A 27,786-nucleotide genomic window follows, 5' to 3' on the forward strand; every position below is an offset into this window, starting at 1 on the left:
CACACCTTAGGTGTTCTGGAATGTGTGTTCTGGTATGTGTGTTCTGTGTGATATCTGGTAATGTGTGTTATGTGTGATATCTGGTAATATGTGTTATGTGTGATATCTGGTATGTGTGTTCTGTGTGATATCTGGTAATATGTCTTATATGTGATATCTGGTAATGTGTGTTATGTGTGATATCTGGTAATATGTGTTATGTGTGATATCTGGTAATGTGTGTTATGTGTGATATCTGGTAATATGTGTTATGTGTGATATCTGGTAATATGTGTTATGTGTGATATCTGGTATGTGTGTTATGTGTGATATCTGGTAATGTGTGTTCTGTGTGATATCTGGTAATGTGTGTTCTGTGTGATATCTGGTAATGTGTGTTCTGTGTGATATCTGGTAATGTGTGTTCTGTGTGATATCTGGTAATGTGTGTTCTGTGTGATATCTGGTAATATGTGTTATATGTGATATCTGGTAATGTGTGTTATGTGTGATATCTGGTAATGTGTGTTCTGTGTGATATCTGGTAATGTGTGTTATGTGTGATATCTGGTATGTGTGTTATTTGTGATATCTGGTAATGTGTGTTATGTGTGATATCTGGTTATGTGTGATATCTGGATAATGTGTGTTATGTGTGATATCTGGTAATGTGTGTTATGTGTGATATCTGGTAATGTGTGTTATGTGTGATATCTGGTAATATGTGTTCTGTGTGATATCTGGTAATATGTGTTCTGTGTGATATCTGGTAATGTGTGTTATGTGTGATATCTGGTAATATGTGTTATGTGTGATATCTGGTAATGTGTGTTCTGTGTGATATCTGGTATGTGTGTTCTGTGTGATATCTGGTAATATGTGTTCTGTGTGATATCTGGTAATGTGTGTTCTGTGTGATATCTGGTAATGTGTGTTCTGTGTGATATCTGGTAATGTGTGTTATGTGTGATATCTGGTAATGTGTGTTATGTGTGATATCTGGTAATATGTGTTCTGTGTGATATCTGGTAATGTGTGTTATGTGTGATATCTGGTAATATGTGTTCTGTGTGATATCTGGTAATGTGTGTTATGTGTGATATCTGGTAATGTGTGTTCTGTGTGATATCTGGTAATATGTGTTATATGTGATATCTGGTAATGTGTGTTATGTGTGATATCTGGTAATGTGTGTTATGTGTGATATCTGGTAATGTGTGTTATGTGTGATATCTGGTAATGTGTGTTCTGTGTGATATCTGGTAATATGTGTTATGTGTGATATCTGGTAATATGTGTTCTGTGTGATATCTGGTAAATGTGTTTATGTGTGATATCTGGTAATGTGTGTGTGATATCTGGTAATGTGATATCTGGTAATGTGTGTTATGTGTGATATCTGGTAATGTGTGTTATGTGTGATATCTGGTAATATGTGTTATGTGTGATATCTGGTAATGTGTGTTATTTGTGATATCTGGTAATGTGTGTTATGTGTGATATCTGGTATGTGTGTTATTTGTGATATCTGGTAATGTGTTATGTGTGATATCTGGTAATGTGTGTTCTGTGTGATATCTGGTAATGTGTATTCTGGTATGTGTGATATCTGGTAATATGTGTTATGTGTGATATCTGGTATGTGTGTGTTATGTGTGATATCTGGTAATGTGTGTTATGTGTGATATCTGGTAATGTGTGTTATGTGTGATATCTGGTAATATGTGTTATGTGTGATATCTGGTAATATGTGTTATGTGTGATATCTGGTAATATGTGTTATGTGTGATATCTGGTAATGTGTGTTATTATGTGATATCTGGTAATGTGTGTTCTGTGTGATATCTGGTAATGTGTGTTCTATATGTGATATCTGGTAATGTGTGTTATGTGTGATATCTGGTAATATGTGTTCTGTGTGATATCTGGTAATGTGTAATATGTATCTGGTAATGTGTGTTGATATCTGGTAATGTGTGTTATGTGTGATATCTGGTAATGTGTGTTCTGTATGTGATATCTGGTAATATGTGTTATGTGTGATATCTGGTAATGTGTGTTCTGTGTGATATCTGGTAATATATGTGTTATGTGATATCTGGTAATATGTGTTCTGTGTGATATCTGGTAATATGTGTTATGTGTGATATCTGGTAATGTGTGTTCTGTGTGATATCTGGTAATGTGTGTTCTGTGTGATATCTGGTAATATGTGTTCTGTGTGATATCTGGTAATGTGTGTTCTGTATGTGTGATATCTGGTAATGTGTGTTGTGTGATATCTGGTAATATGTGTTATGTGTGATATCTGGTAATGTGTGTTCTGTGTGATATCTGGTAATGTGTGTTATGTGTGATATCTGGTAATGTGTGTTATGTGTGATATCTGGTAATGTGTGTTCTGTGTGATATCTGGTATATGTATGTGTTCTGTGTGATATCTGGTAATGTGTGTTCTGTGTGATATCTGGTAATATGTATCTCATGTGTGATATCTATCTAAAATGTGTTCTGTGTGATATCTAGTAATATGTGTTCTGTGTGATATATGTGTTCTGTGTGATATCTGGTAATGTGTGTTCTGTGTGATATCTGGTAATATGTACTCAGTGTGATATCTGGTAATATGTGTTCTGTGTGATATCTGGTAATGTGTGTTATGTGTGATATCTGGTAATATGTGTTCTGTGTGATATCTGGTAATGTGTGTTCTATGTGATATCTGGTAATATGTACTCAGTGTGATATCTGGTAATATGTGTTCTGTGTGATATCTGGTAATATGTGATATCTGGTAATGTGTGATATCTGGTAAAATGTGTTCTGTGTGATATCTGGTAATATGTGTTCTGTGTGATATCTGGTAATATGTGTTATATGTGATATCTGGTAATATGTGCTCAGTGTGATATCTGGTAATATGTGTTCTGTGTGATATCTGGTAATATGTGCTCAGTGTTTTATCTGCTAAAATGTGCTCAGTGTTTTATCTAGTAATATGTGCTCAGTGTGATATCTGGTAATATGTGTTATGTGTGATATCTGGTAATATGTGCTCAGTGTGATATCTGGTAATATGTGTTCAGTGTGATATCTGGTAATATGTGCTCAGTGTGATATCTGGTAATATGTGTTCAGTGTGATATCTGGTAATATGTGCTCAGTGTGATATCTGGTAATATGTGTTCTGTGTGATATCTGGTAATATGTGCTCAGTGTGATATCTGGTAATATGTGCTCAGTGTGATATCTGGTCATGTGTGTTCTGTGTGATATCTCTTAATGTGTGGGGCGGTGGGGTAGCCTAGTGGTTAAAGCGTTGGCTCGCCATGCCGAAGACCCGGGTTCGAATCCCCACATGGGTACAATGTGTGAAGCCCATTTCGGTGTCCCCCGCCGTGATGTTGCTGGAATATTGCTAAAAGCGTCGAAAAACCAAACTCAGTCAGTCAGTCTCTTAATGTGTGTTCTGTGGTATAAATTTTAAGATATGGTCTCTGTTCCAGGGAGGAATGGGGGCTGCACTTTTGTCAAATCCAGAGAAGATCAAAGAGGTAAGGGTTTATTGCATCCTTCAGTAGACTAATGAGATGTGGAGTGTTCTGTCAATGATGTGAGGGGAAGGGTTCTTCTGCTATCTGATTACAATTAGATCTATTCTTGCTACCGCTGAACATAGAACTGAGGACATGTCGCTCCTTTAATACAACCTTACCAGAAAGTGAGAGCTGAAAGATTTTTCTAATAAAGGACCGTTCATAATTTATGGCTAGGGGGTTGTGATGATGATTTTAAGGGGGGGTCACCCATTTTGTTCTGGGGAGTTAGGCGGGTCATCTATTTTGTACACACATGCTAGGGGAGGTCAGCAATTGTGTACATAAAAATATGTTTAAAAATATAGCTGCGAGCAGCGATGTAGGGCTCCTTGGCTTTACTTCTTTGGAGCCTTTTGCATCTCTCACATATCTCATGAATGTAAGAGAGGTATTAGTTAATATGAATCATATCACTGCTAGTCAAATGCTCTTCGACTGGAAGTACTGGGAGGTCATTAAGTTTCGAGAAACTCATCACAAAACCTATTTTCGTACATTAAATAATATCACTTAGGTATCATAAATATCAAAACAGAAGAACCCTTTGTTCAAACAGTCAGAGAAACAGAAAATTTTGTGGCCTGAACTAAATAATTTGAAAGGTTCACTGTGACTGACATTATGTGAATGTAAATGTACGTCACATGTAGCTGACAAGTCTTGATTCACATTTAACGGTCAGTCAACACAACTCATGTGTCATTTTACCGAAAGAATGACATTCTCATGCTCTTTATTATGGTGCATTGCCTACTGATAGAGTTACCTGGCGAGTTTAGTGCGAGGATTTTTTCTGCACTGTTGGTGAACACCATTTCCATCTAAATATCAACAGCAACCAAATAGACATGTGGATACCACGAAGCACTCGTGCTCTGTATTTCTGTAGCGTTTATCAATATCCATAGCAGCTGTTCCTCTCACAGCTGACACAAGTGAACATGTGCTTTTACAGCAACTAAGGTACTCCAGTAGGGGGTATACTCGTGGCGTGGACATCCTAAGTCGTGTAAAACAAAGTCAAGAAAAATGTGTCCACTTTGGGTTACTTAGCTAATTAACCCTAGACAATAGACAAAACAAAATAAAAATAAAGAAAAGAAAATAAAGAACAAGATACCAAGTGCATTTTATGTTTATATCGTTGTTACTTGAATTCCGTAAAGCCGTTAGTTTCAGTTATATAATTCTGTAACGGATTTTATAAGATTTTCATTGTCTAAAGGAGATAAATCGTCATTGCCGTGAAGCGGTATTTGCATTCTTACATAGCTTTACAGCAGAAGTAACACACTTCTCTCGTCATTGTCAATTGAAATTGACATCGTCTCCCATATCTGCATGGAGCAGCACACTTTGCAGTGGTAGTTTCTTTATAGGACATTTCATGAGAGGAATATTACTCCGACAAAAAGAGTCACCAAGGCATCCCATGCACATGTTCATATGTAAATATAGATGTAGATGTTGTGACTGCATACTTACCTATTAGTTTTCCATAACTATCCATGCTGACCACGGTGAATAAGCGTGTACAACCTGCTTGGCGTCTGTGGGAAGTCGATAAAAACAGCTTGAGTTAGGTGTTTGAAGGAGCAGACATAATGCGTCCTCGCTTCCCTACAGACTGTAGCATGCGCTTTGCAAGCGGCCATAATCGTCCTCGCTTTCCTACAGACTGTCGCATGCTTTGCAGCGGCCATAATCGTCAGCGCTTTTTCTTCAGACTGTCGCAGGTTTCGCCACGGGTAACCTGCTGTATAGTTAATGTGGGAGAAACCTATGACACATTCGGTAATATAAGCCTTGGCTGTCGGTGATATAAAGTACTGCCATATAGCTTGAATATTTCTGACCGCGCGTAAAACTAAACTCAATCAGTCAGTCACACTCCACGCCACGCGCAAGTGAACTTGTGATTACACAGCAGTTAAGGTATTTCAGTAGTTTTGTATCAGTATCCATTACACTGTTACACTGGGGCTGTTACAACTGAATTTGTGAATCGAGAGCAGGTATATATACTGGAAATACCGCGTAACACCTCGCGATACAGGTCACCTATGAAGTTTTAAAATCCATGCAAACAGCAATCAATTGTTACCAAAAGCGTATTATTCTTGGGCATTGTAAAGCCGGGCCTGGTCGGTGTTGAAGCGATTTTACTAGCGCTTACTTCAGCTAGACCAGAGTTACCCCTTAGACCACAGCTACAACTTTTACCCTGACCCGGGCGCTCAATCATTGACAATCTTTAAAAGCTGCCTAAAAAGACATACCCCTTACAAAGATTGAATTACAATGAAGGAATAGCACCTCTACTGCAGTGTATTTTAATTTTGTTTAGCGCTAGCTCGTCATTGTCAATTGAAATTTACATCGTCTCCCATATCTGCACGTGGACCACGCTTTGCAGTAGTAGTCTCTCTATAGGAGATATCGTGATTCTATGCTTTCCTTCGAACTGTCGCATGCTTTGGGTAATCTGCCGTGCTGTAAATGTCGATGAAACTTATGATACATTAGGCAATGTATCTCCTGGGTCGTCGGTGATAAAAGAAGTCCGTATTTTATTAAATCTGTCCAAACTTTGGGTTTCTGAATGTAAGCATTATTTATGATCACTGGTAGTGCACGTTGTTGGAAGTTTTTTATGTGGCGTTTGCGTGTTCTGCCTGGAGTTGAGGTCAGTTTGTTTGGCACTCTTTTTTTCTTTCATTTGGAATTAGGTCTCAAATAGTATTTTTTCCTTTTAGCTCCCCATACGTTGTATTCACACGGATAATGTTGAACGCCCGTAGCGCTTGCAGTGACTTTTGACATAGGACCAAGAACAGAAAATGTTCAACAACCAAAGGCAACTTCAGAACAAGCGTTTAAAGTGTTGTATGTGCTAAGTTTCGTTTGGCTCAAAATAGCAAAGTAGCCCGTGAAAGTTTTTGAAGACAACTTTTGCCCAAAAGTAGCGCCCAATATGGCGGCCATCATATAAACATAGGCACATTTGACGATGCTACTGTGTAGAAACATGCATAGACACAAAGTATGCAGCGTTTGAAAGCCGTAGCCCTTGTAGTTTTAGTGCAGCACATTTTGGGAGGTATGCAGTCAGCATTTTGCTTAAAAACATCACCAAAAACTTCAATCCCAAATAAGCGCCCAAGCGGTGTATTTGAGCGACTTGAGGCCGTCCAGTAGAAAATTGTAGAGCATTTTGATTAGCGATCTGCTCAAGAACCCGGCAAACATTGGAGCATTAGTTTTGGAGATATTTGCATTTGCATTTGAAATTTTTGAATTAATTTTGAATTATCTGCCCTTTGCTATTGGGCCTACAGCCTAGAGATTTTAATGGGGAATATCTACACCTTGGTAGGCATCTGGGTGAATTTTTCAAGCTTAATCTGTCCAGCGGTGCTCTTTGTAGGGCTGGAACAAAATCATGGCATGAAAAATAAATAATAATAATAAAACATTAACGATTACAATAGGTCTCCTGCCTAAAGGCAAAGGAGCCCTAATTAAAAATCGTTATATTTGAGTTTTTCGGGGTTTTGACCCCGGAACTTGATAGTATGTCAAAAATGCTTTCTAATGGTCAAGGTCACCAAGGTCACGGGGTCAAGGTCATTTGACCGGTCCGTGACAAAAACAAAAACATGTTTTTGGCGAGCTAAGACGCCGCTTGTTATTACCTCTAGGGTGAAAGGGATTAGTGTTTCTGCTTTGCCCAGACCCGATGTATCATATCGCTGGTCAGATTTAGTGACAAATATGTCCGCCTGTCCGCGATGTTCGTCCGTTAAAATACTGTATAATTAGTATTTCCAGAACTATGGAACGCACAGAGTTGAGATTTTGCACATAGCATTCCCTTGACTGTGCCTAATGATGCCGTGAAAAATCAGGTCATTTGAATATCAACTTCTGTTCCCATGGCAACCTGAAATTGAAAAACTTCAATCCAAGATGGCGCCAAACGGCTAGAGATATCGCATTCTGGGACTACCAGACAAAAATGATCGGAATTTCATGACCAAGTCACATGCCAAATATGGAAGCGATTAGGGCAATAGTGGTGGAGTTATATGCTGTTTTATGCCGCTTTTGGACACATAATGCATTTGTGCAATTTTCAATGCCATATGGCCGACAAAGCCGATCAAACTTTTGATATGCATAAGAACATCTAAATGTTAAGCATCTTATGTTGATGCATACTGCCAAGTTTTACTGCCTTGGTGTGCAGAACTTGAGCAGCTATGCTGTTTATAATGTAGTATCATCAGAATCTCGACGAAATCCAATATGGACGCAAGCAATACACATTTTGACATGCACCCAAGAACAAAAATGTTCAACACACTTAGTTACTACGTGACTGCCAGATTCTAGCTGCATAGTTGAAATAGTTATGACGCCATGATTTTGAAAATACATTTTAGTACAAAATAAACAACAGAAGCAAACGTCTAGATATCCGTAACTAATCAAGATATCGCAACATAGCTTATGGGCATTAATATTTGAGGTATATACTGTATATCTGCGCATTTACAGCGTTCTGCAGTTCATACATTCAGAGTTATGGATTGCGAAATATGCCTACCCTACAAATCTGCACATTTCCGATAAACATCTTCAATCCAATATGGCCGCCGCATCACGTGACTTTTGACATAGGACCAAGAACAGAAAATGTTCAACAACCAAAGGCAACTTCAGAACAAGCGTTTAAAGTGTTGTATGTGCTAAGTTTCGCTTTGGCACAAAATATAGCAAAGTAGCCCGTGAAAGTTTTTGAAGACAACTTTTGCCCAAAAGTAGGCGTCCAATATGGCGGCCATCATATAAACATAGGCACATTTGACGATGCTACGGTGTAGAAACATGCATAGACACAAAGTATGCAACGTTTGAAAGCCGTAGCCCTTGTAGTTTTAGTGCAGCACATTTTGGGAGGTATGCAGTCAGCATTTTGCTTAAAAACATCACCAAAACTTCAATCAAAAATAAGTCCAAACGGTGTGCATTTGGCTTTAATTATGCTTAGAAATTATGGGAAGGGGAGGGTCATTGATTTTGTACATGACATATGGGGGGGTCACTTATTTTGTACATAAATTTTTGGGGGGGTCATTCACATTGTACATGCTTAAAAATCATCTTCATCCCCTAGCAATAAATTATGAACGGTCCCTAATGAATTCCTGAAAAAAACAGGAGCAAGTTGCTCTGTGATTGGCTAATGTAGCATTATTAAGAACTGAGATCTTATTTTAATGTTATTGGGTTGTTCCGTCAAGGATGTTGAAATGAGTAATAGTGTTGTTCCACCAGTGATGTTGTTTTAAGGGGGAAGGTTGTTACATCAACCATATTGTTATGAATATGATGGTTCCTGCATGTACTTGGTTGTGAGGGAGGCTGTTCCATCCATATTGCTAATGTCTCCCTGCTCTACCTGCTACAGATACTGACCACCCTTGTGTCTGGCCTGTCCATACCTGTCACTTGCAAGATCAGAATTCTACCCAAGGTTTGTACAATCGGTTTTACTCTCTCCTGAACACACATAAAGTAAGGTTCTTTGTCTGGTAAGTCTTTGGAAGCTTTTACTGGGCATCAGTGCAATCCATAAATTAGGTCACATTTTTGACGCATTATGACAGCAACGTTTCAGTGAAAGTCATGTGTAACTCATGAACGTAGAAGTACAACACCTGTCCATGTAAGTTTGCTTCAGTATTCTGCGTAGCGCCTTGTTGCTGTGTAACAATGAGGGGCGGTAGGGTAGCCTAATGGTTAAAGCGTTGGCTCGTCATGCCGAAGACCCGGGTTCGAATCCCCACATGGGCACAATGTGTGAAGCCCAATTCTGGTGTCCCCGCCGTGATGTTGCTGGAATATTGCTAAAAGCGGCGTCAAAACAAAACTCAGTCAGTCAGTCAGTGTAACAATGATCTCTGTGCAGCTAGAGGACACACTGAAGCTGGTGAAGGTCATTGAGAGTACAGGAGTGGCAGCCATTGCTGTCCATGGGCGCACCAAGTATGAGAGGTCACGTCACCACAACCGCAACGATGTGATCAGAGCCATTGCAGAGCATGTGTCAATACCAGTGATTGCAAAGTGAGTCAAACATATCACAGAATGTATATCTCGTAAGTCAGATTGTTTGTCACTTCTAGGTCACAGAGTCGCAGAAAGTCTTTGTATTTGCCATTAAACATGGGTATGAACATTCAACAGGACAATTTTAATTTGGCTCTTGAGAAAGCATGTCCACCATTTTAGATTCACCTCACATTCATCTATATACAATTTACGGTTTGGTATGCAAGTACCATGTCTTTCATGGATAATTGTTTCAAGTAATTCAGGAATATTTTTAGTGGATACTTGGATGGTAGGATAACCTAATAGTTAAGGATCCGTGAAGATCCGGGTTAGAACTAATCTTCAGTAGCCCATGCTTGTCGTAAGAGGCGACTAACAGGATTGGGTGGTCAGACTCGCTGACTTGGTTGACACATGTCATCGTATCCCAGTTACGTACATCAATGCTCATGCTGATTTGTTTAATCCATGTTGGTCACTGGATTGTCCAGACTCCATTATTTACAGACCGCCGCCATATATAACTAAACTCACTCACTCACTAATGGACCCGTGAAGGTCCTGGTTAGAATATTGATCTTCAGTAACCCATGCTTGACATAAGAGGCGACTAACGGAATCGGGTGGTCAGGCTTGCTGACTTGGTTGACACATGTCATCAGTTCCCATTTGTGCAGATCAATGCTCATGCTATTGATCACTGGATTGTCTGGTCCAGACTCGATTATTTAAAGACTGCCGCCATATAGCTGGAATATTGCTGAGTGCGGCGTAAAACTAAACTCACTTACTCACTCACTCACTAATGGTTAAGGTGTTCACTTGTCACACCAAAGGCCTGGCTTGAATTCCCCCACATGGGTACAATATGTCAAGCACATTTCTGGTGTTCCCTGCCGTGATATTGGTAGAATATTGCTAAAAGCAGCTTAAAATCATATTCACTCAAACACCATACTATCAGATTATTTGATCTTGATTTTTGGACCAAGGGGAATTGTCCCCTTCTGATGAAACTCATTGGTGCTGTTACCTCTGCAGTGCCAATAGACCATTTATAATTATATCGAAATGATGAACATAAATATGAAAATATTTTTATCCAAGTTGACAACTTTACTGATATTTGCTGCAGACTCTTTGCAGAATACACAGTTATGTCACTTAAGTTCCTATTTGAAAACAGTGGTGGTTCTCGAGATATAAAGACTCTTGAAGAGATCAAGGAATTCTGGAAAGAAGCCGGCACCTCGTCGGTGATGATAGCACGAGCGGCTGAATGGAACGTGTCTGTGTTTAGACCTGACGGCCCTCTCCCTCTGCATGAGGTCATCAAGAAGTACCTCAGATTTGTAAGTACAGTAGAACACGGATATAACGAACTCCAAGGGACCAAGAAATTAAGTTTGCTATATCCGTTGTTCGTTATTCACATTTGACCGTCATCTTGGATTGAAGAGATGTAGACATTCACAGACATTACCTATATCATCTTGATAAATATGAAGTTTATTTTTATAATAAAATTGAAATAATACAACTACAACTTAAATAAATTTATTTTTTTGATGAAAATGCAAGCTTACATTTATAATGTCCAGATAAACTGCGCGAAAAGAAGCAAAAACTGTAGCGATTTTTTTTCCATTTGTGACATGTCATAACATGCCCGCGCCTTTTCTTTTTATATTTTCATTTTTATGTAATCAGGCTTTCCGTTCGTTAACATGACACAACAACGGAAATACTTCCGTTTGAGAAGCCTCTCGGTGATGAATAACATGCGAGAAGGCTTAATCGGGTGGTGTCTGGTATCGTTCGACAGCTCTGGAACATCAACAATATCACTGTACCCTTGCCGAGAGTATTTTCACAGTTGTAAAAAGCGATTTTATTGGATAAAATTATCTAATGACGCTTTTTCGCCACAGTCTGCTATAAGGATCGTGATTGGTCAAAATCAGACACGTGAACTAAGGCAGCCAATCATACTACGGCAATGGATACCGTCCTCGTCAAAGAGGTGTTGAATGGGTTAAACACGATATGTTTGTTTTGTTAATTAATTAATGACCATCAAACAATGTTGATTCACCGCCAACAAGATTGATGTATACTGTACCGCTAAGTGGCAGAGTTGACGCTGAGTGAGTTCGCTAATCACGTCGTTAATTGGGTCTTGGGGGTAGTAAATCAGTTCGCTATAGCCGTTAATTCGCTACTCACGAGTTCGTTATTCATGTATAATTTTAATGATATTATAAAGACTGTTGACGGGACTTTTAAATTTGTTCGCTATATCCGTTTGTACGCTATAGCCGTGTTCGCTATAACCATGTTCTACTGTACATTGAGACACCATATGAATGGTCATAATGTATATAGAATGTCTTACTTTCTTGACACCTTTGAAGGTCCGGGTTAGAATATTGAACTTTAGTAACCCATGCTTGTCGTAAAAGGCGACTAACGGCATCGGGTGGTCAAGCTCCCTGACTTGGTTGACACATGTCATCGGTTCCCAATTGCGCAGATCAATGTTCATGCTGTTGATAACTGGATTGTCTGGTTCAGACTCAATTATTTACAGGCCACCGCCATATAGCTGGAATATTGCTTGGTGCGGCGTAAAACTAACTCACTCACTCTTACTTTCTTGAAATGCTTTTTTAATTCAGTATTACATTTAGTGAGTGAGTGAATGTGAAAGTATGGTTTTATGGCGTGCCAGGAACCAAGTGTGCTTATGGTACTTCAAACCCTGTTTACTCTCATTATATCTAGGGGCGATAGGGTAGCCTAGTGGTTAAAGCTTTCACTTGTCACGCCAAAGATCCGGGTTCGAGTCCCCACATGTGAAGCCCATTTCTGGTGTCCCCCGCCGTGATATTGCTGGAATATTGCTAAAAGCGGCGTAAAAACCAACTCACTCACTCACTCACTCATATCTAAGCATGTCAAAACCATGCTTTTACTGATGGAGTCCTCCAAATTGAAAATTGTCTTAGATGTTCATAATTTCCGGCTTTTCCTCACTCAACAAACATGCCTGATATAACTTAAACTGTAAAACCAGATGTTGAAATGTGAGCAGGTTGTAACCTCTGTGTTTTAATTTTAATGTGGACTGACATATTTTCTTGACACCAAACCTGACTGTTGGTTACTTTTGGTGATGTCAGTCTTCCTGCCTACAATGTTTTGATAATGATTTCCCCAGATCAAACTGTTTATTATATATTCAGGCACAGTTCAGCATAGATATATTTTTACTCTCCAGGCTGCAGAGTATGACAACAACGCCATCAACACGAAGTACTGTGTTCTACAGATCATGCATGAGACAATGAAGGAGCCGGAGGGACAGGCCATGCTGGGTATCACCACGATGGAGGAGATATAGTGAGATACTGCTGGGGGATATAGTGAGATACTGCAGGGGGATGTAGTGAGTACTGCAGGGGGATGTAGAGAGATACAGGGGGATATAGTGAGATACAGGGGGATATAGAGATACTGCTGGGGGATATAGTGAGATACTGCAGAGACATAGAGATGTAGTGAGATACTGCAGGGGGATATAGAGAGATACTGCTGGGGGATATAGTGAGATACTGCAGGGGGATGTAGTGAGATACTACAGGGGGATATAGAGAGATACTGCAGGGGGATATAGTGAGATACTGCAGGGGATATAGTGAGATACTACAGCTGGGGGATATAGTGAGATACTGCTGGGGGATATAGTGAGATACTGCAGGGGATGTAGTGAGATACTGCAGGGGATATAGAGAGATACTGCTGGGGGATATAGTGAGATACTGCTGGGGGATGTAGTGAGATACTGCAGGGAGATATAGTGAGATACTGCATGGGGATATAGTGAGATACTGCAGGGGATATAGTGAGATACTACACAGGGAGATATAGTGAGATACTGCAGGGGGATATAGTGAGATACTACAGGGGGATATAGAGAGATACTACAGAGGGGAGATATAGTGAGATACTGCAGGGGGATATAGTGAGATACTACAGAGGGGATATAGTGAGATACTGCAGGGGGAGATATAGTGAGATACTACAGGGGGATATAGTGAGATACTACAGGGTGATATAGTGAGATACTGCAGGGGGATATAGAGAGATATTACAGAGGGGGAGATATAGTGAGATACTGCAGGCAGATATAGTGAGATACTGCAGGGGATAGTGAGATACTACAGGGGGATATAGAGAGATATTACAGAGGGGAGATATAGTGAGATACTGCAGAGGGGGATATAGAGAGATACTACATGAGATCTAGTTATATACGAATTATCTGAGCGAGTGTCCTTCCTATGGTATCTGACCCGCCGTGCCGAGGTCAGATAACATAGGAAGATCACGAAGTTTCAGATAATTCGTATGTAATGAGATCGAAAGTGTGTATTTTATTTATTACCCACGTCTTACATGCATTAAATTGACAAAATAGCGTATTTTTGTTATTATTTTGGTTTCAAACCAAACCGGTTTCATAAAGAGGTTGGAAGAGTTTTGTACTGTAGTACAATATTTGCATGACGTCACACTGTAATGGCGTCACTGCCTTGGTAACCCCATGTTGGCTCTCATTCCATTACTAAGGTGTGAATAACAACTGAGTAACTGAGGCAATATGCCTATATATTTAGTCACTGGTTATTTAACATGTCTGTCTTTTCAGTGACATCTGGGACATGAAGGAGTTTTATTCTGATGTTCTGAAGAAGAGGAAAGCACGAGAGGAAAAGTTGAAAAGAGATAGAGGAGAAAATGACCATTGTATAAAACGCAGAAAGACAGACGATGGCAGTGTGTTGTATGAATTCCCAGTCCGATTTGTTAAGTAAGTATCAAATGTTGAAGTATGAATACCCAACCACATTGGGTCTGTGATAACACTGTTGGGCATTGGTTTCAGTAACTCTGGGATTATATTAGATAGCTAGGCCCTGTGACTTGGATGAATGTGTGTCATCGCACCCTGCCATGTCAGGAGTTTGATCAGAATATCAACCATTGGTTTGTGTGACCCAGATTCAGTTATTTGGACTGCTGTGGTTTAGCTGGAATATTACCGACTGCAGAAATGAGCAACATTAACCTATGTAAGCAGGGGAGCCTAGTGATTGAAGCGTTCACCCGTCATGCCGAAAAGGTTCAATTCCTTACATGGGTACAATGTGTGAAGCCCATTTCTGGTGTCTCTGATATTGCTGGAATATTGCTAAAAGCGGCATACATCACTCACCTCATCCTCGATAATCTCCAGGGTATTCATTCCGATAAATCTCCAATATACCCTGGATGCATCTACGGCTCAGCCTCATAATTTTATTACCTCCCTTGGCTGGCTTTTTATCCAATCAGGTGTCTATGCTGGGACGTTGAGCATACCAATCACAAGGTTTCCATCATAACTCACTTTCGCTTGTTTTATCTAACCGATTAAACTTGGTAAAACAGTTGTTGCAGAGGAACTCTGAAAGAGGTAGAAGAAGTTCTTGCATATATGTTGTGAAGGTTTCAGACCTGTCAGTTTGTCTGTGTGATTTTTCCCCTACATCTGAGTCACACAGCTAACAAACGTTCCCGGCTGCGGCTGCTATCTTTGACACTGGCAAGTTTGGTTACAACGGCTTATTTGACTGGCTACTGTGAGAATGCTGAGCCAGCAAAAGGAGGTTATACAATTAACAGGCCGATCCATAGATACATCCAGGGTATAGTGGAGGTTTATCGGAACGTATACCCTGGAGATTATCAAGGAAGCACTCACCGATGTAAACAGTTTTAGTATCTACAATATTGTTTGTTGTCTCCCCTTCAAGCTGAACGTGTTCCATTAATTCATGTGTCTCCCCACAGAAAGGACTATCCAGTTGCTGTCACCCCCAAACAGCGCCTGTATGAATGGTGTAAGAGGAACAGGGTGGATCTTCCCAAGTACAATACTGTAAGTCACCCATGTACAACACTGTATGTCACTCATGTACAACATGGTATGTCACTTATGTACAACATTGTATGTCATATATGTACAATGCTGTATGACACTTCATTAAAACTCTGCTGTCACTGCAGTACATCATTGTATGTCACACCACTACAACACCAGATGACAGGGGAAGCCCAATAATCTGAGGCACATCAAGTTGTTGTGAGGAGTTGTAGCATTAGATGTCCAACAATCCAATGATTGTTTCCTATTCCTGATGTATATCAAAATGGTCGAGACCTGTGTCACTGGTGAGAGTATCAAGCACGTTTTCCACATTGTCACTCTACTTGGTGAAAGATCTGTTTGACTGGCATTTTAGAAGTTGGTGAGTAATAAGAAAGTAAGATACTTTATGGATGACATCTTCTTTGTTCTATATGATGTGACGTAATTCAACGGTATAAGAATCTATGACCGAAACGTCGCATCCTTGGTGAAAGTCATATTGACCAGCTGTTCTCTGTTCAGGTGGACCGAGTGGCAGACAGATGCTTCAACAGTATTGTGACAGTGCAGGGAGTGAAATACACAACCCCTTTCTGGTAAGTTGAGAGGTTTTATCATATTTAGCACTTTTGACAAAGGTTTTCAATGAACAGACTAAATTATCTGTGAACTTGACCCCTGTTGATGTGTTGATGATGACACCTTAAGAGTGACATTTGTGTGGATTGTGGTTCTCACTTACTCCTACATAATTCAGGTAATTTTTGGATTTGATTGCTGACATGCCATGATAGAACTGCAATTCTATTAAAAATATTTGTTAAAACTCACTCATTCAGGTGGTGAGGTAGCCCAGTGGTTCAGGTGTTCGCTCGTCACGCTGAAGACCTGGGTTCAATTCCTCACATGGGTACATTGTGTGAAGCCCATTTCTGGTGTCACCTGCCATGATATTGCTGGAATATTGATATACTGTAAAGCGCATACTTATTTTCGCGTGGTGCAATTTTGCTAGGAATTGACAGTTTGATATAATTGCATAGTGAAAACTAACAGAGTGGCTTAACCTGTCAGGCGTTTATTGCTTACTCACAGGAAATCTCTATCAGTGTGATATACTAGTACACAGTAATCCGCTTTCTCCCAGAAGAGATGAAAACACATCAGTCTTATGTTCCAAATTCTGACGATTTGAATTAACTTATACTGTATATGAAGCTCTTTGTGATTTCAAACAAGCCGGGTTGTTGTGAATGAGATGATTGAGTGTTAGTGACTATTCGCTTCATGATGTACTGGTGAATAAAATCTTAATGAATAAATAAAATACTGCTGTATTATTTCTTTCGAGTCGCTTCACGCGGTAATCTGTTTTGTATCAAACCATCTGTCATGTGACCAATTTCCATGGCGGCCACAACACACATTGCTGTGCTAATTCGGCAATGGGATTTGGCTCATTATTTAATTATGTTTTGGGAAATCCATTACAGCGACAGTTAAGTATGATCAGTCGTCATTTTAAGATTCCGTTGATTTCTGTCTTCAAAGCGTGATGTGTTATGGCTGCATAGACTGACTGAATGAATGACAGGTTTATTCTTGTGTGCCATGCGAAATATAATCGTTTACAGTAAGCAGCATAAAATTCAAACTCACTCAATCACTCATCCCTATAGCCGTTCCTGGATGGCTGAGATGAAGTAGCCTTCGATTGAAGGATGCTGAAACTCTAATACTTTACTCTGAAAAATGTTTTGCTACTATTAGGGAGAAGTCCAAGCCGCTAGCTGAACAAGGAGCTGCCATTGCATGTATGATAACCTTGGGGGAAGACGATGGGCGCCTGGAGGAGGCAAAGCATGAAAAGGAGGCCATGCATAGGAAATGGGCACAGTTCAACAGTCAAACTAACAATGATGATTCAAATACGAAAAGGAAGACCAACAGTGATCTAACATCTGAAGAAATAGGTGTAGGAACAACTGAAAAGGGAGACTTTGAGAAATCAGATTCACCTGAAATAGTCTCAACAAAGACATCAGAAAAGAGTTAACATCGGCTTTGTTTTGCATATACATGCAATTCATACATAATAGTATTCTTTTGTCATTCTGTCAGCTGAAAGGCAAACCTTGTGAACGTGTATCTTGATGTAACATATTGCGAAGTCCCTCTCCCTTCAATCCCATTTCAGCTATCAGAGTGACCTCTCCTTGAACATCTTTTAGACTTCTCAGTTACTTCCACCCGTAATCACCATGACTACCTGACCACCTTGGTAACTGGCAAGTCTTATTGCTTCAGAGCTTGGACACCCTCTACATCTGCTTGATTGCCTTGGAGAGCTTCTCCACAATGAAAGGTGTCGGTACCGTCTAATTCCTGGGTGTCTTCTAGGTGTTTGTTGTCAAGCAACACTTTAAATATTGTTGTCCAACATTTGACACCTCAGTGTGAGTTACCATGTACACCTTTTTACACTGATAGTTCCGTCTCCTAATGTGCTCAGTCACTGTTTGTGAAAGTTTAGGTTGGCAAAGAACTGGGCCCCTAACACCAAGACTGAAGTCACTGCTTGTAAAACACCAGCCTGAAGTCTCAGAGAACGTGATCAATGTTCATGCTGTTGATCACTGGATTGTCTGGACCAGACTTGATTATTTACAGACCGCTGCCACATAGCTGGAATATTGCTCTCACTCACTCACTCACTCACTCACTCTCAGAGAACACCACTATTTTCAGTTTCAGACAAGCATCTTACATGCAGGAGTGGACCTACCTTTGGTTCAGTATCCAAGTAACAGTGTCTGTCTTCAATCAAGGAATGCTTTGAGGTGACAGATGGTTCGTTTTCTAATTATAACCTACCGGTATGGGATTTATCAGTAGGAGATCTGAGAAACATTCACTAGTTGACACAGCAGTTGATTGTAACTGAGCAAGAATCAAACTGAAAGGTTATCAGATATTTAGCCTTGATGTGGTATCACAGTCAAAAGTAGCTGTTCAAGGGGAGGTTACTCTCATATCTGTGAATAGCAACCCCTGGCAGAGAGGCACATTTTAGGTTCAGTGTAATGGCATTGGGAATTTGCGTCATGTTGTGTCAGGATAAGTTTATGCATAATGTAAATAAACTCATGTATATTTATTTTATCACCAAATTGTAGCGTGATAATTGTATTGTGGGTTAATTACCGGTAGTCATTTCAATTTTATACACTGGACATCACCATCCATTATATCTAATTTTATTCACAAATATGAATTCAAGTTTTATGTTCAGGCTGTTTATGGTTTGGACGTTGTGCGTTTTATACAATGTTTTATGTATCTGTCCATTGTTTTAGGTGTTATGGTGTAGATGTTTCATCCATAAATGTACAAATGCTCATTGTCTTCAAATATGATGGCATGTGTTCCAAATACATGTTTCTTTCATGACCTTCCAAAATGCAAAGTGTTTGGGTTTGTTGTTTTCATGTAAATCACAAATCATGACATTTGACCCACATCAATAACTATCAAGTGTCTTGTGTGACCAGTTTATTTATGTGTGACCTCATACGGAATACATGGTGTTGTTTAGAGAACTTACCTCTGATTCTTATGGGAAAACCCAACAGCAACCAAGCTGGAGATTTTAAACAAGAGTTCCCAAACACAGTTTATTGAACAGGGAGAGAATTCATTGAGTGAACATTAGAGGTATGTACCTGATTTCATACATCATCATGTTTTTAGGAGCGATTGCGACATCCAAATCATGAACCATGGCGGGTATTTTTTAGTACTGTGGTTGTCTTTATTTTCTAAAAACAAAGTTTCCGAAACAAGGAAGGAGAGAAATGAAGCCCAGAAAGCAGACATTTCATTGGCTCAAGAACACAAACATCCAATATTTTGATTGGTCCGTAGACTTTTCCACAGGGTTCACTTGATATGGCCTTCTGTGGATTGTTTTCAGATCTTCATACCAAGAGGTATCTTACCAAAGTGATATCTGTTTTTAATGGGATTGCTCTGCCTGGACCAAGAAGCTATTTAATGTGGTTTACTGCTGATATTAATGACCCATATTTCCAGGTTGTCTTTAAATGTTTCTTTACATCATACATGTGTATATTCTGTCATTAATGTCGCCGTCTGCAAGAATGGGAATGGTCTTCACATTTACTGATTCTGAATGTAAAGAATCAGAAATATTTGAAGAGCATGTGCAAAGGTTTCATTTGATACAAGTGCATGTTGGCAGGAGGAAACATAATGTACAGTGGGTAAGTGAGTGAGTTTAGTTTTACCCTGCTTTTAGCAATATTCCAGCAATATCACGGCAGGGGACACCAGAAAAGGAGTTTCTGGTGCTCATATGGGGAATCGAACCCGCGCCTTCGGAGTGACAAGCAAACATTTAAACCACTTGGCTATCCCGCCACCCCCATAATGTACAGAGAAAACCATGTTTGGGGAAATATCTTCATACAACCTTGATGTCAAACATGCCTCTTACACCAGATGAAAAGGAAAAGCTATGAGAACAATGTATGTTTCTCAAGAATATGTACAAAGGGATATTATTTATGTTCATGATTTGTTATTCAGGGTTTTACTGTTTATCATCATGGGAAATGTATTTTAGATTCCTTCTTCCAACAACAAATAAAATGTCATGGTAACAGATCAATGTTCTTTTCAATGTTATTTTCCCAACAGTTGACTGAATTCAGTGTAGTAGCATCTCATTTCGTCTGACATGCTACTTTGAAATACAAGATACTTGGCATGACAGTGCAAAGATGGGTGAGTCTACAGTATTCACCAACGCAAACAATATGGCAAACATCTTTCAGAGTTAATCCTTTCCCAAGTTCTTATCTCCCAGGGTAAATACATTCTCAAGTCTCATCTCCCAGGGTCATTACTTTCCCAAAGTCTCATCACCCTCGGTAAATACATTCTCAATTCTCATCTCCCAAGGTCAGTACTTTCCCAAAGTCTCGTCTCCCTTGGTAAATACATTCTCAAGTCTCATCTCCCAGGGTCAGTACTTTCCCAAAGTCTCAGCACCCTTGGTAAATACATTCTCAAGTCTCATCTCCCAGGTCAATACTTTCCCAAAGTCTCATCACCCTTGGTAAATACATTCTCAATTCTCATCTCCCAGGGTCAGTACTTTCCCAAAGTCTCATCTCCCTTGGTAAATACATTCTCAAGTCTCATCTCCCAGGGTCAGTACTTTCCCAAAGTCTCATCACCCTGGGTAAATACATTCTCAAGTCTCATCTCCCAGGGTCAGTACTTTCCCAAAGTCTCAGCACCCTTGGTAAATACATTCTCAAGTCTCATCTCCCAGGGTCAGTCATCACCCTTTTCCCAAGTCTCATCTCCCTCATCTCCCGGTAAATACCTTCTCAAGTCTCATCTCCTTGGGTTCCCAAAGTCTCATCTCCCGGGTAAATATCTTCTCAAGTCTCATCTCATTGGGTTCCCAAAGTCTCATCTCCCGGGTAAATACCTTCTCCAGTCTCATCTCCCTTGGTAAATCACCTTCTCAAGTCTCTCATCTCAGTCTCATCACCCTTGGTAAATACATTCTCAATTCTCTCATCTCCCAGGGTCAATACTTTCCCAAAGTCTCATCTCCCGGGTAAATGCATACTTCTCAAGTCTCATCTCCTCCCAAGGGTACTTTCCCAAAGTCTCATCTCGGGTAAATACCTTCTCAAGTCTCATCTCCTTGGGGGAGGGTAAATGCACTCTCAAGTCTCATCTCCCGGGTAAATACCTTCTCAAGTCTCATCTCCTTGGGTTCCCAAAGTCTCATCTCACAGGAAGCAACTAACCCAAGTATGACTGCTCACATGGATACTGTGGACTTGCCCATTCCTTCTTATGGCAGGAACATTGCTAAAACCAAAATGTCTCATCTTCCAGGAGTAGATATACTCTCTCATATAGGCAAATACTCTCTCATATTCACATCTGCTGGGTGAAATAATCTCTCATCGTTTCATCTCCAAAGGTAAATCCACTCTCGGACAGAATCACCAAACCTAAGACTGTTCATTCCACACTTTTTGTCTGTCACAACATCAAGCTTGTTTTATATTTATGACACGAGTCATGGTAATCTAATGACCACCATGTCCATTGTTTTCATTAATGAATGTTGCATATAAATACAAAAAATATCCACATTAATTCAAACAACCCAAATGTGACCACAGTATTGGTCTCTACTGCCTGTCACAAATCATCACAATGACAAGTAATTTTCTGAACTGAATCATTCTAACAGCTATTGGATAACATGCTACAATCCTCAACAGTGGAAAATGGGGTTCATGATGAAAGCTTGCACGCAGACATAACAGACAAAAAATAATTAATAGACGAAAATCTTTCATTTGAAATATCTACAAATTTATTCCACCATAAAAGCACACAGAATTCCTGTACATACAATTGGACTCCTCCAAACAAGCAGGCTACAGTTGGCCATGAGATGTGCATTCTAAGGGTCAAGGACAACAAGAACAGACCAGTCTGGCTGCAACTGGTTGTAAACAGACAAATACAGTACATGCCATCTCCGAATAAAATAAATCACTTCTTACACACTAAAACATAATGCTTGAAGTTTGATACATTCATAATTTTGGTTGGGTTGATATGCAAGTTCTACATGCTGAACAGATCTTGTCACGAACAAATACAATATTCCTGAATTTTACTTTCTTCCTTCCTGATCATGTGGACAAGTTCGTCCTGAATTTTGCTAAAAAGAAAAAATATGGATATTTTTCAAACCTTAGCTTGTATTTCCTTTTATCTGTTAAATCAAGATTATTTTCAAGAATAAAATCAAAATGCATTTTCAAGACACGTTCCAGAACGCCTTACGAAATACTGAAATATTGTCTCTGCTTTTGTCATAACATCAACTTTGGTTCTGGACCATACCTTGATCCTTCAACCGCTTCCTTATAAAAAACAAATAAAACTGATCTGTTATTGAGGTCACTCAAAAGAAGAGTTCTCATCCAACGTCCTGAGTTGAAACGGGAAAATAAGTTCCAAGCATCTAAGTATACATAATGTATTAACAGAGTGTTCTCTTTGGCAAGATCCTGGAGATGGTGTAAAAGGTTTGATAATCTGGCATGTGTGACCCTCCTAATCACTGCATCAATCTTTCAATCCATTCATTCTAACTCCCCTATTAATTCCGCAATCTATGAATACCAATGTCACAGTATATTCAAAGTCCTCCTGGATTATAACATCACAAATACTTCACGTTTGGACACACACTGTTTCTCCGCCTTAAACAAATAGATACAACTTCGCCATTAAAAATCACTATTTTTTAACAAACATCAAGCCATGGTCTCATTCAAGTCCTTTAAATAACAATCCTTTATTCCATGGCTTGACTTGCATGTGTGTGCAAGCATACAAGACATTCACAGCTGATGAAGAACTTGTGTATACAAACCCATGAGGTATTGGTGGTGTGTTAAAGTTACAGTTCTCTTACTTTTTATGCTCTACTACCATCAATAGTTAATCACCCACTTTCCCCTTTAAATGTTTTATGGAAATCATAAATAAGCCACGTAACTACCTACCTTCTATCTGACATGAAAATATGTAATTTTTTAAGTAAAATTGATATTTTATACTTATCCTGACTCATGATCTTTTGCTTGGCTCCCTTTCCCTTGCGAATGGTAGTGGAACACTTGAATCCCTTGTAGTTCCCAAAGCGGACGTAAAAATACACTCACCCACAGGTTACCTCCCTTTTTTCCTGCGCAAACAGTCATGTGACCAGCCTTACTTGTCACTCTCTCTGGGAATACGTGATATTAATCACGAAGAAGAATACTGATGTTGAATCTAATTGATAGAATATAGATTCCTAATCCCCACGCTGAGTGACGAGTGTTAATAATATTATCTGTACGTCCGTCCAAGGATTCTTGAAGGCGTTAACCTTAAGCCCTTTACGAAGGTCGTCTTGAGGTTCTCCAGTACTTGAGATATCGGCTTCATAGGTAATATATTGGAGTCGAAGTCATCAGCATATATGCAGTACGTGTCTGTTGGGTTGGAGTGAGTGAGTGAACGACAATAGCAGCAGGCCAACTGTTACCCAGGATAAGACCTCCGCATATTCCTTTATTGATGCAGGGATTCCCCTCATCAAGTAGGTTTGTCATCCGAAACTGAACCTACTACAGGTTTAAGGTTCGTGCAGGTTGTAGAGTTGTGCAGGCTGTAAGCTGTAGAGATCGCACATGTTGTTGATCTTTTATTGTTGAGTTATAAGCGCGCTGACAAAACCATCCGTTTTCATTCTGACTGCGGATTTTTGAATGTTTTAATCATTGCTTCATTTTTATTCAGCCGCATGTTAATAGAGTCGACGCCATCATCCTGCCTGTTGAACTAAGGGTACGCGAACCCTATAGACGTCCGAACCGTGTAGCTGTCTGCGTTGCTGATATCTGCTTGTTGATGTGTTCGCGAAACCCTAGGGTTCGCGAACCTTGTAGATGCCTGCGTTGCTAATATCGCTTGTTGATCTGAGGGTTCACAAACCCTGCAGATGTCTGCATTGCCTCTTATCGAAACATCCTTTCGCGAACCTTCCCTTCTCGATCCTTCCTTCTCCAGACCTTGCCTTCGCGAACCTTCTCTTCACACGTGTGAGAGCTGTGGGATCTAGATCTGGAACGGCTGGCTCTTGGGGATGGATTCCTAGGCGTTCTTGAATGTTGAGGGTTCATAGACAAACTTCTCATAGAGTTAGTAGCCTTCGCAAACCTTCCATCTTGTTCTATGACGACAGAGTCGTCCGATTGTGATGACATTCTCGAACGTACACGTTCGCCAACGTTGTCTGCAGATGTAGATCTGCGAGGCGTATTAGGTTCATGTAGGTCTGAGGGTTTGCGAACATTGTCAGTTGATGAGAGGTTCTGTCATGCCTTCGCTTCCTCATCAAAACGTCGTTCCATCATGGCCATCATATGAGTAGTAAATTGCCTCATAAAGTCGCCTGGATCGAAGTTCTGCGTTGACTGGAACTGATTCGGCGTTGATGAAGCGTTTGCGAACGCTGATGTGTTGTGTGCTTAAACTTCACTGCGTTGAGAAGTTGGTGGTTGGTCATCAAACAGCTGGCCCGCTCTTGTAGTTGCAGGAGACGATCTAGTAGTCATGGAGGTCGACTGTGTCGGCGATCTAATAGGTACTTCAGGCAGAAGTAACGGTGGTTCATCAAACACGAAAGCCTCGTGCGGTAGGATGATCTCATTAAACGACCTCTGATGAGTTGACTTGCTAGGTCGTGTTGATTTCGATGTTGACCTATTTATAGATACCCTTTTCTGCATTGTGGATGAAGCAATAGTCTTTTTCTTACTCTGAGAGGGCGTCAACTCCGTCGTAGCAGACCTCTTTTTCGACCCCGTAACAGACGACTGCCCCTGCAACGGACTCAACATAGCACCAGAATTATGTATTTCTGCAGTAGCAAACAACCTAAGGTTACCGGCTTGATCTCCAGGTTTATCAACCGTGGCTTGTGATGACTTCCTCACCTGATCCATGGTACGTCTATAGATGTACGATAAATATTTATTAAATTGCAAATCTGATAAATTAATACAGTATCTGTAACGCAAGCTGGAAGAACATGGATTAATGCATGACGGGCATTGGAGGTGAGGATCAGTCACTGATAGCCGGTAACTGTAACACTGCAAGATTCATCAAATGTAAACAAACTACATTATGATGAATAATTGTCACAAAATATGAATAATTTTATGAAAAGTTTGACACACGATGAAAACTAAATATAACCAAAAAACTACACACAGTTTAAATTGGATAAAGGATCTAAATATAAAAGGATATGGTGCCGTATACGGGACTCCAGTGCTCACCCAACCATCCGCATGGGCGAAAAGGGAGAGAGTCACAAGTAAGGCTGGTCACATGACTGTTTGCGCGGGAAAGAAGGGAGGTAACTCGTGGGTGAGTGTATTTTGACATCCGCTTCAGGAACTACAAGGGATTCAAGTGTTCCACTACCATTCGCAAGGGAAAGGGAGCTAAGCAAAAGATCATGAGTCAGGATGAGGAAAAATAAAACAGAATAAAGTTCTGAATCTAATATCAAATGTAATAATGTAACTTGCATCCACCCTCTCACAAAGAAAGCAACAACGAAGCAAATGACAGTGAAACCTTGTTAACCTCAAACACCAGAAAGTTTGGATACCAATTAATGAACCTCAAACACCAGAAAGTTTGGATACCAATTAATGATTTGGAAGTGCGAGTATGGTTTAATGCCGCTTTTAGCAATATTCCAGCAATATCAAGACGGGGCACACCAGAAATGGGTTTCGCACATTGAACCCATGTGGGAATCGAACCCGGATCTTTCGTGTAGCGAGCCAACGCTTTAACCATAAGGCTACCACACCACCCCTGATTTGGAAGAAAGGTGCAAGATGACATTTAATGAATTCTATTGGATATTGGAAAACATGTCTCAAAAGTAGAGAACTATTCACATCATCCACCTCCAGATTTGTTTTATGCCACAGTCAGTTTTGCAGCCACATGATGACCGCCTGTAAACTTGAGTCTGGCACAACAGCGATGTAATGAGCAACACCCATAACATCAGTGTGTAATAACAACGGAACAGTTGGAGGAGTTCGGCCACCAAATGCACACTCAATAAGCATCGGGAACTGGGATATGTTCAACAAATGTTAAAACCGAATTTGCCACAATGAATAGATCTGTCAGACAGGGCATTGCATTATTCATTGATAAAGGTAATTCCATTAAGGGGATTAACCTGCAGGTTACCAAAACCAATAATCTGCAGTTGAAACATTTCTCTATGAACCTTTACACAAGGACTTTAAATCTGATTATTGGAATGGCATCTCACTTGGTTGAAACATGTATCCATACTGCGTAGATCGACTTGATCATTTACAGACCGCCACCTTACAAGTGGAACATTTCTGAATGCAGCGAAACAACAAACAAAACAAAAATGTGATCTTGCGCCTAGGAACTAACAAGGTTCCACTGTCCACACAGGAAGATACACAAATTGTGACAACAGAGCCGAAACCTTGACAACTACCAGATATTAAAAAACACTGTTGGACAGTTTAACAATTATATACACCGTTACTCGCAATCGCCAACTCCAACATGCTGTGCTCACAGAGACTAATATTCAAACATAACAAAGACAACCAATAAATAAATGGTCAAGCAAACACTTATGCTTAGCCTGACCACCTGAGCAAAGATACACTGTAAATAATGCTGTACAGACCACCCTTGACAAGAGTAAGGCAAAGAGTAATGGTACCTACTTTAAAGAATGGACAAAATGTAAAAGACAAAATTCTCAGCACCCTGAACCAGTATAATTTTCTCAAGACAGCATGTTACTTTTAAAAATAACCTATACTTCATTTCAAAAGCTTTACAAATATCATCTGCTCTAACATCACTGTGTTGTGACAATAGTTGTTACCATGGAAACCGAATACAAAAACCAAACAGGAAAAAGCAATTTAGCTCCAGTGAGTGCGACATCGGTCATCAGATTGTTCATCACAACTGATCAGATATCTTATTTTCTTTTTCCTTAATTAAACCAGCAGGAAAACAAATGAGAGAAATGTTCCCACTACGCATTCTTTTTGTCAGTACTTCATACAATGATCATACTAACAGTCTCTTCCAAACACTTTATGAGTTTATATGTACTATCCTATCTATTTGCTACATTTTACTTAGTTTTCAATGTGAATATATAGGGTATAATGATCGAGCTTTCCCCACAAAGTTACCTTGACTCAGGCTTTGGACTAGTTTCTAAAGACAGACTATCCCTGTTGGTTAGCAAAGAACCAACTTGTATGTTTTCGTATCTGCAGAACTTGCAAGAGTGGAGAGTGACTACAGTACACGAACAAGCCCGAGTTCAGCAGCTTTCCTCAACTGTTCAATCAACATATACACAGATGCAACTGAGCATAAAAGACGAGAGAC

General features: G+C 39.9%; 1 protein-coding gene across 1 annotated transcript in view; it reads left to right on the top strand.

Moving 5' to 3' along the window:
• The window catches only part of LOC124276892 (tRNA-dihydrouridine(20) synthase [NAD(P)+]-like), a 29,832-nt gene extending 9,474 nt beyond the window's left edge, over window positions 1-20,358 (top strand). Inside the window, 9 exon segments of the mRNA XM_046712560.1 lie at window positions 3,486-3,533; window positions 9,052-9,117; window positions 9,553-9,710; window positions 10,885-11,050; window positions 12,979-13,100; window positions 14,410-14,571; window positions 15,594-15,681; window positions 16,195-16,268; window positions 17,443-20,358. Of these exon segments, the coding sequence (XP_046568516.1) occupies window positions 3,486-3,533; window positions 9,052-9,117; window positions 9,553-9,710; window positions 10,885-11,050; window positions 12,979-13,100; window positions 14,410-14,571; window positions 15,594-15,681; window positions 16,195-16,268; window positions 17,443-17,728 (1,170 nt within the window). The 3' untranslated portion in view covers window positions 17,729-20,358.
• The last annotated feature ends 7,428 nt before the right edge of the window (window positions 20,359-27,786 follow it).

This window comes from Haliotis rubra, unplaced genomic scaffold (assembly GCF_003918875.1).
Source record: "Haliotis rubra isolate DU_JTF1 unplaced genomic scaffold, ASM391887v1 Scf215, whole genome shotgun sequence".
Taxonomy (NCBI): Eukaryota; Metazoa; Mollusca; class Gastropoda; order Lepetellida; family Haliotidae; genus Haliotis; species Haliotis rubra.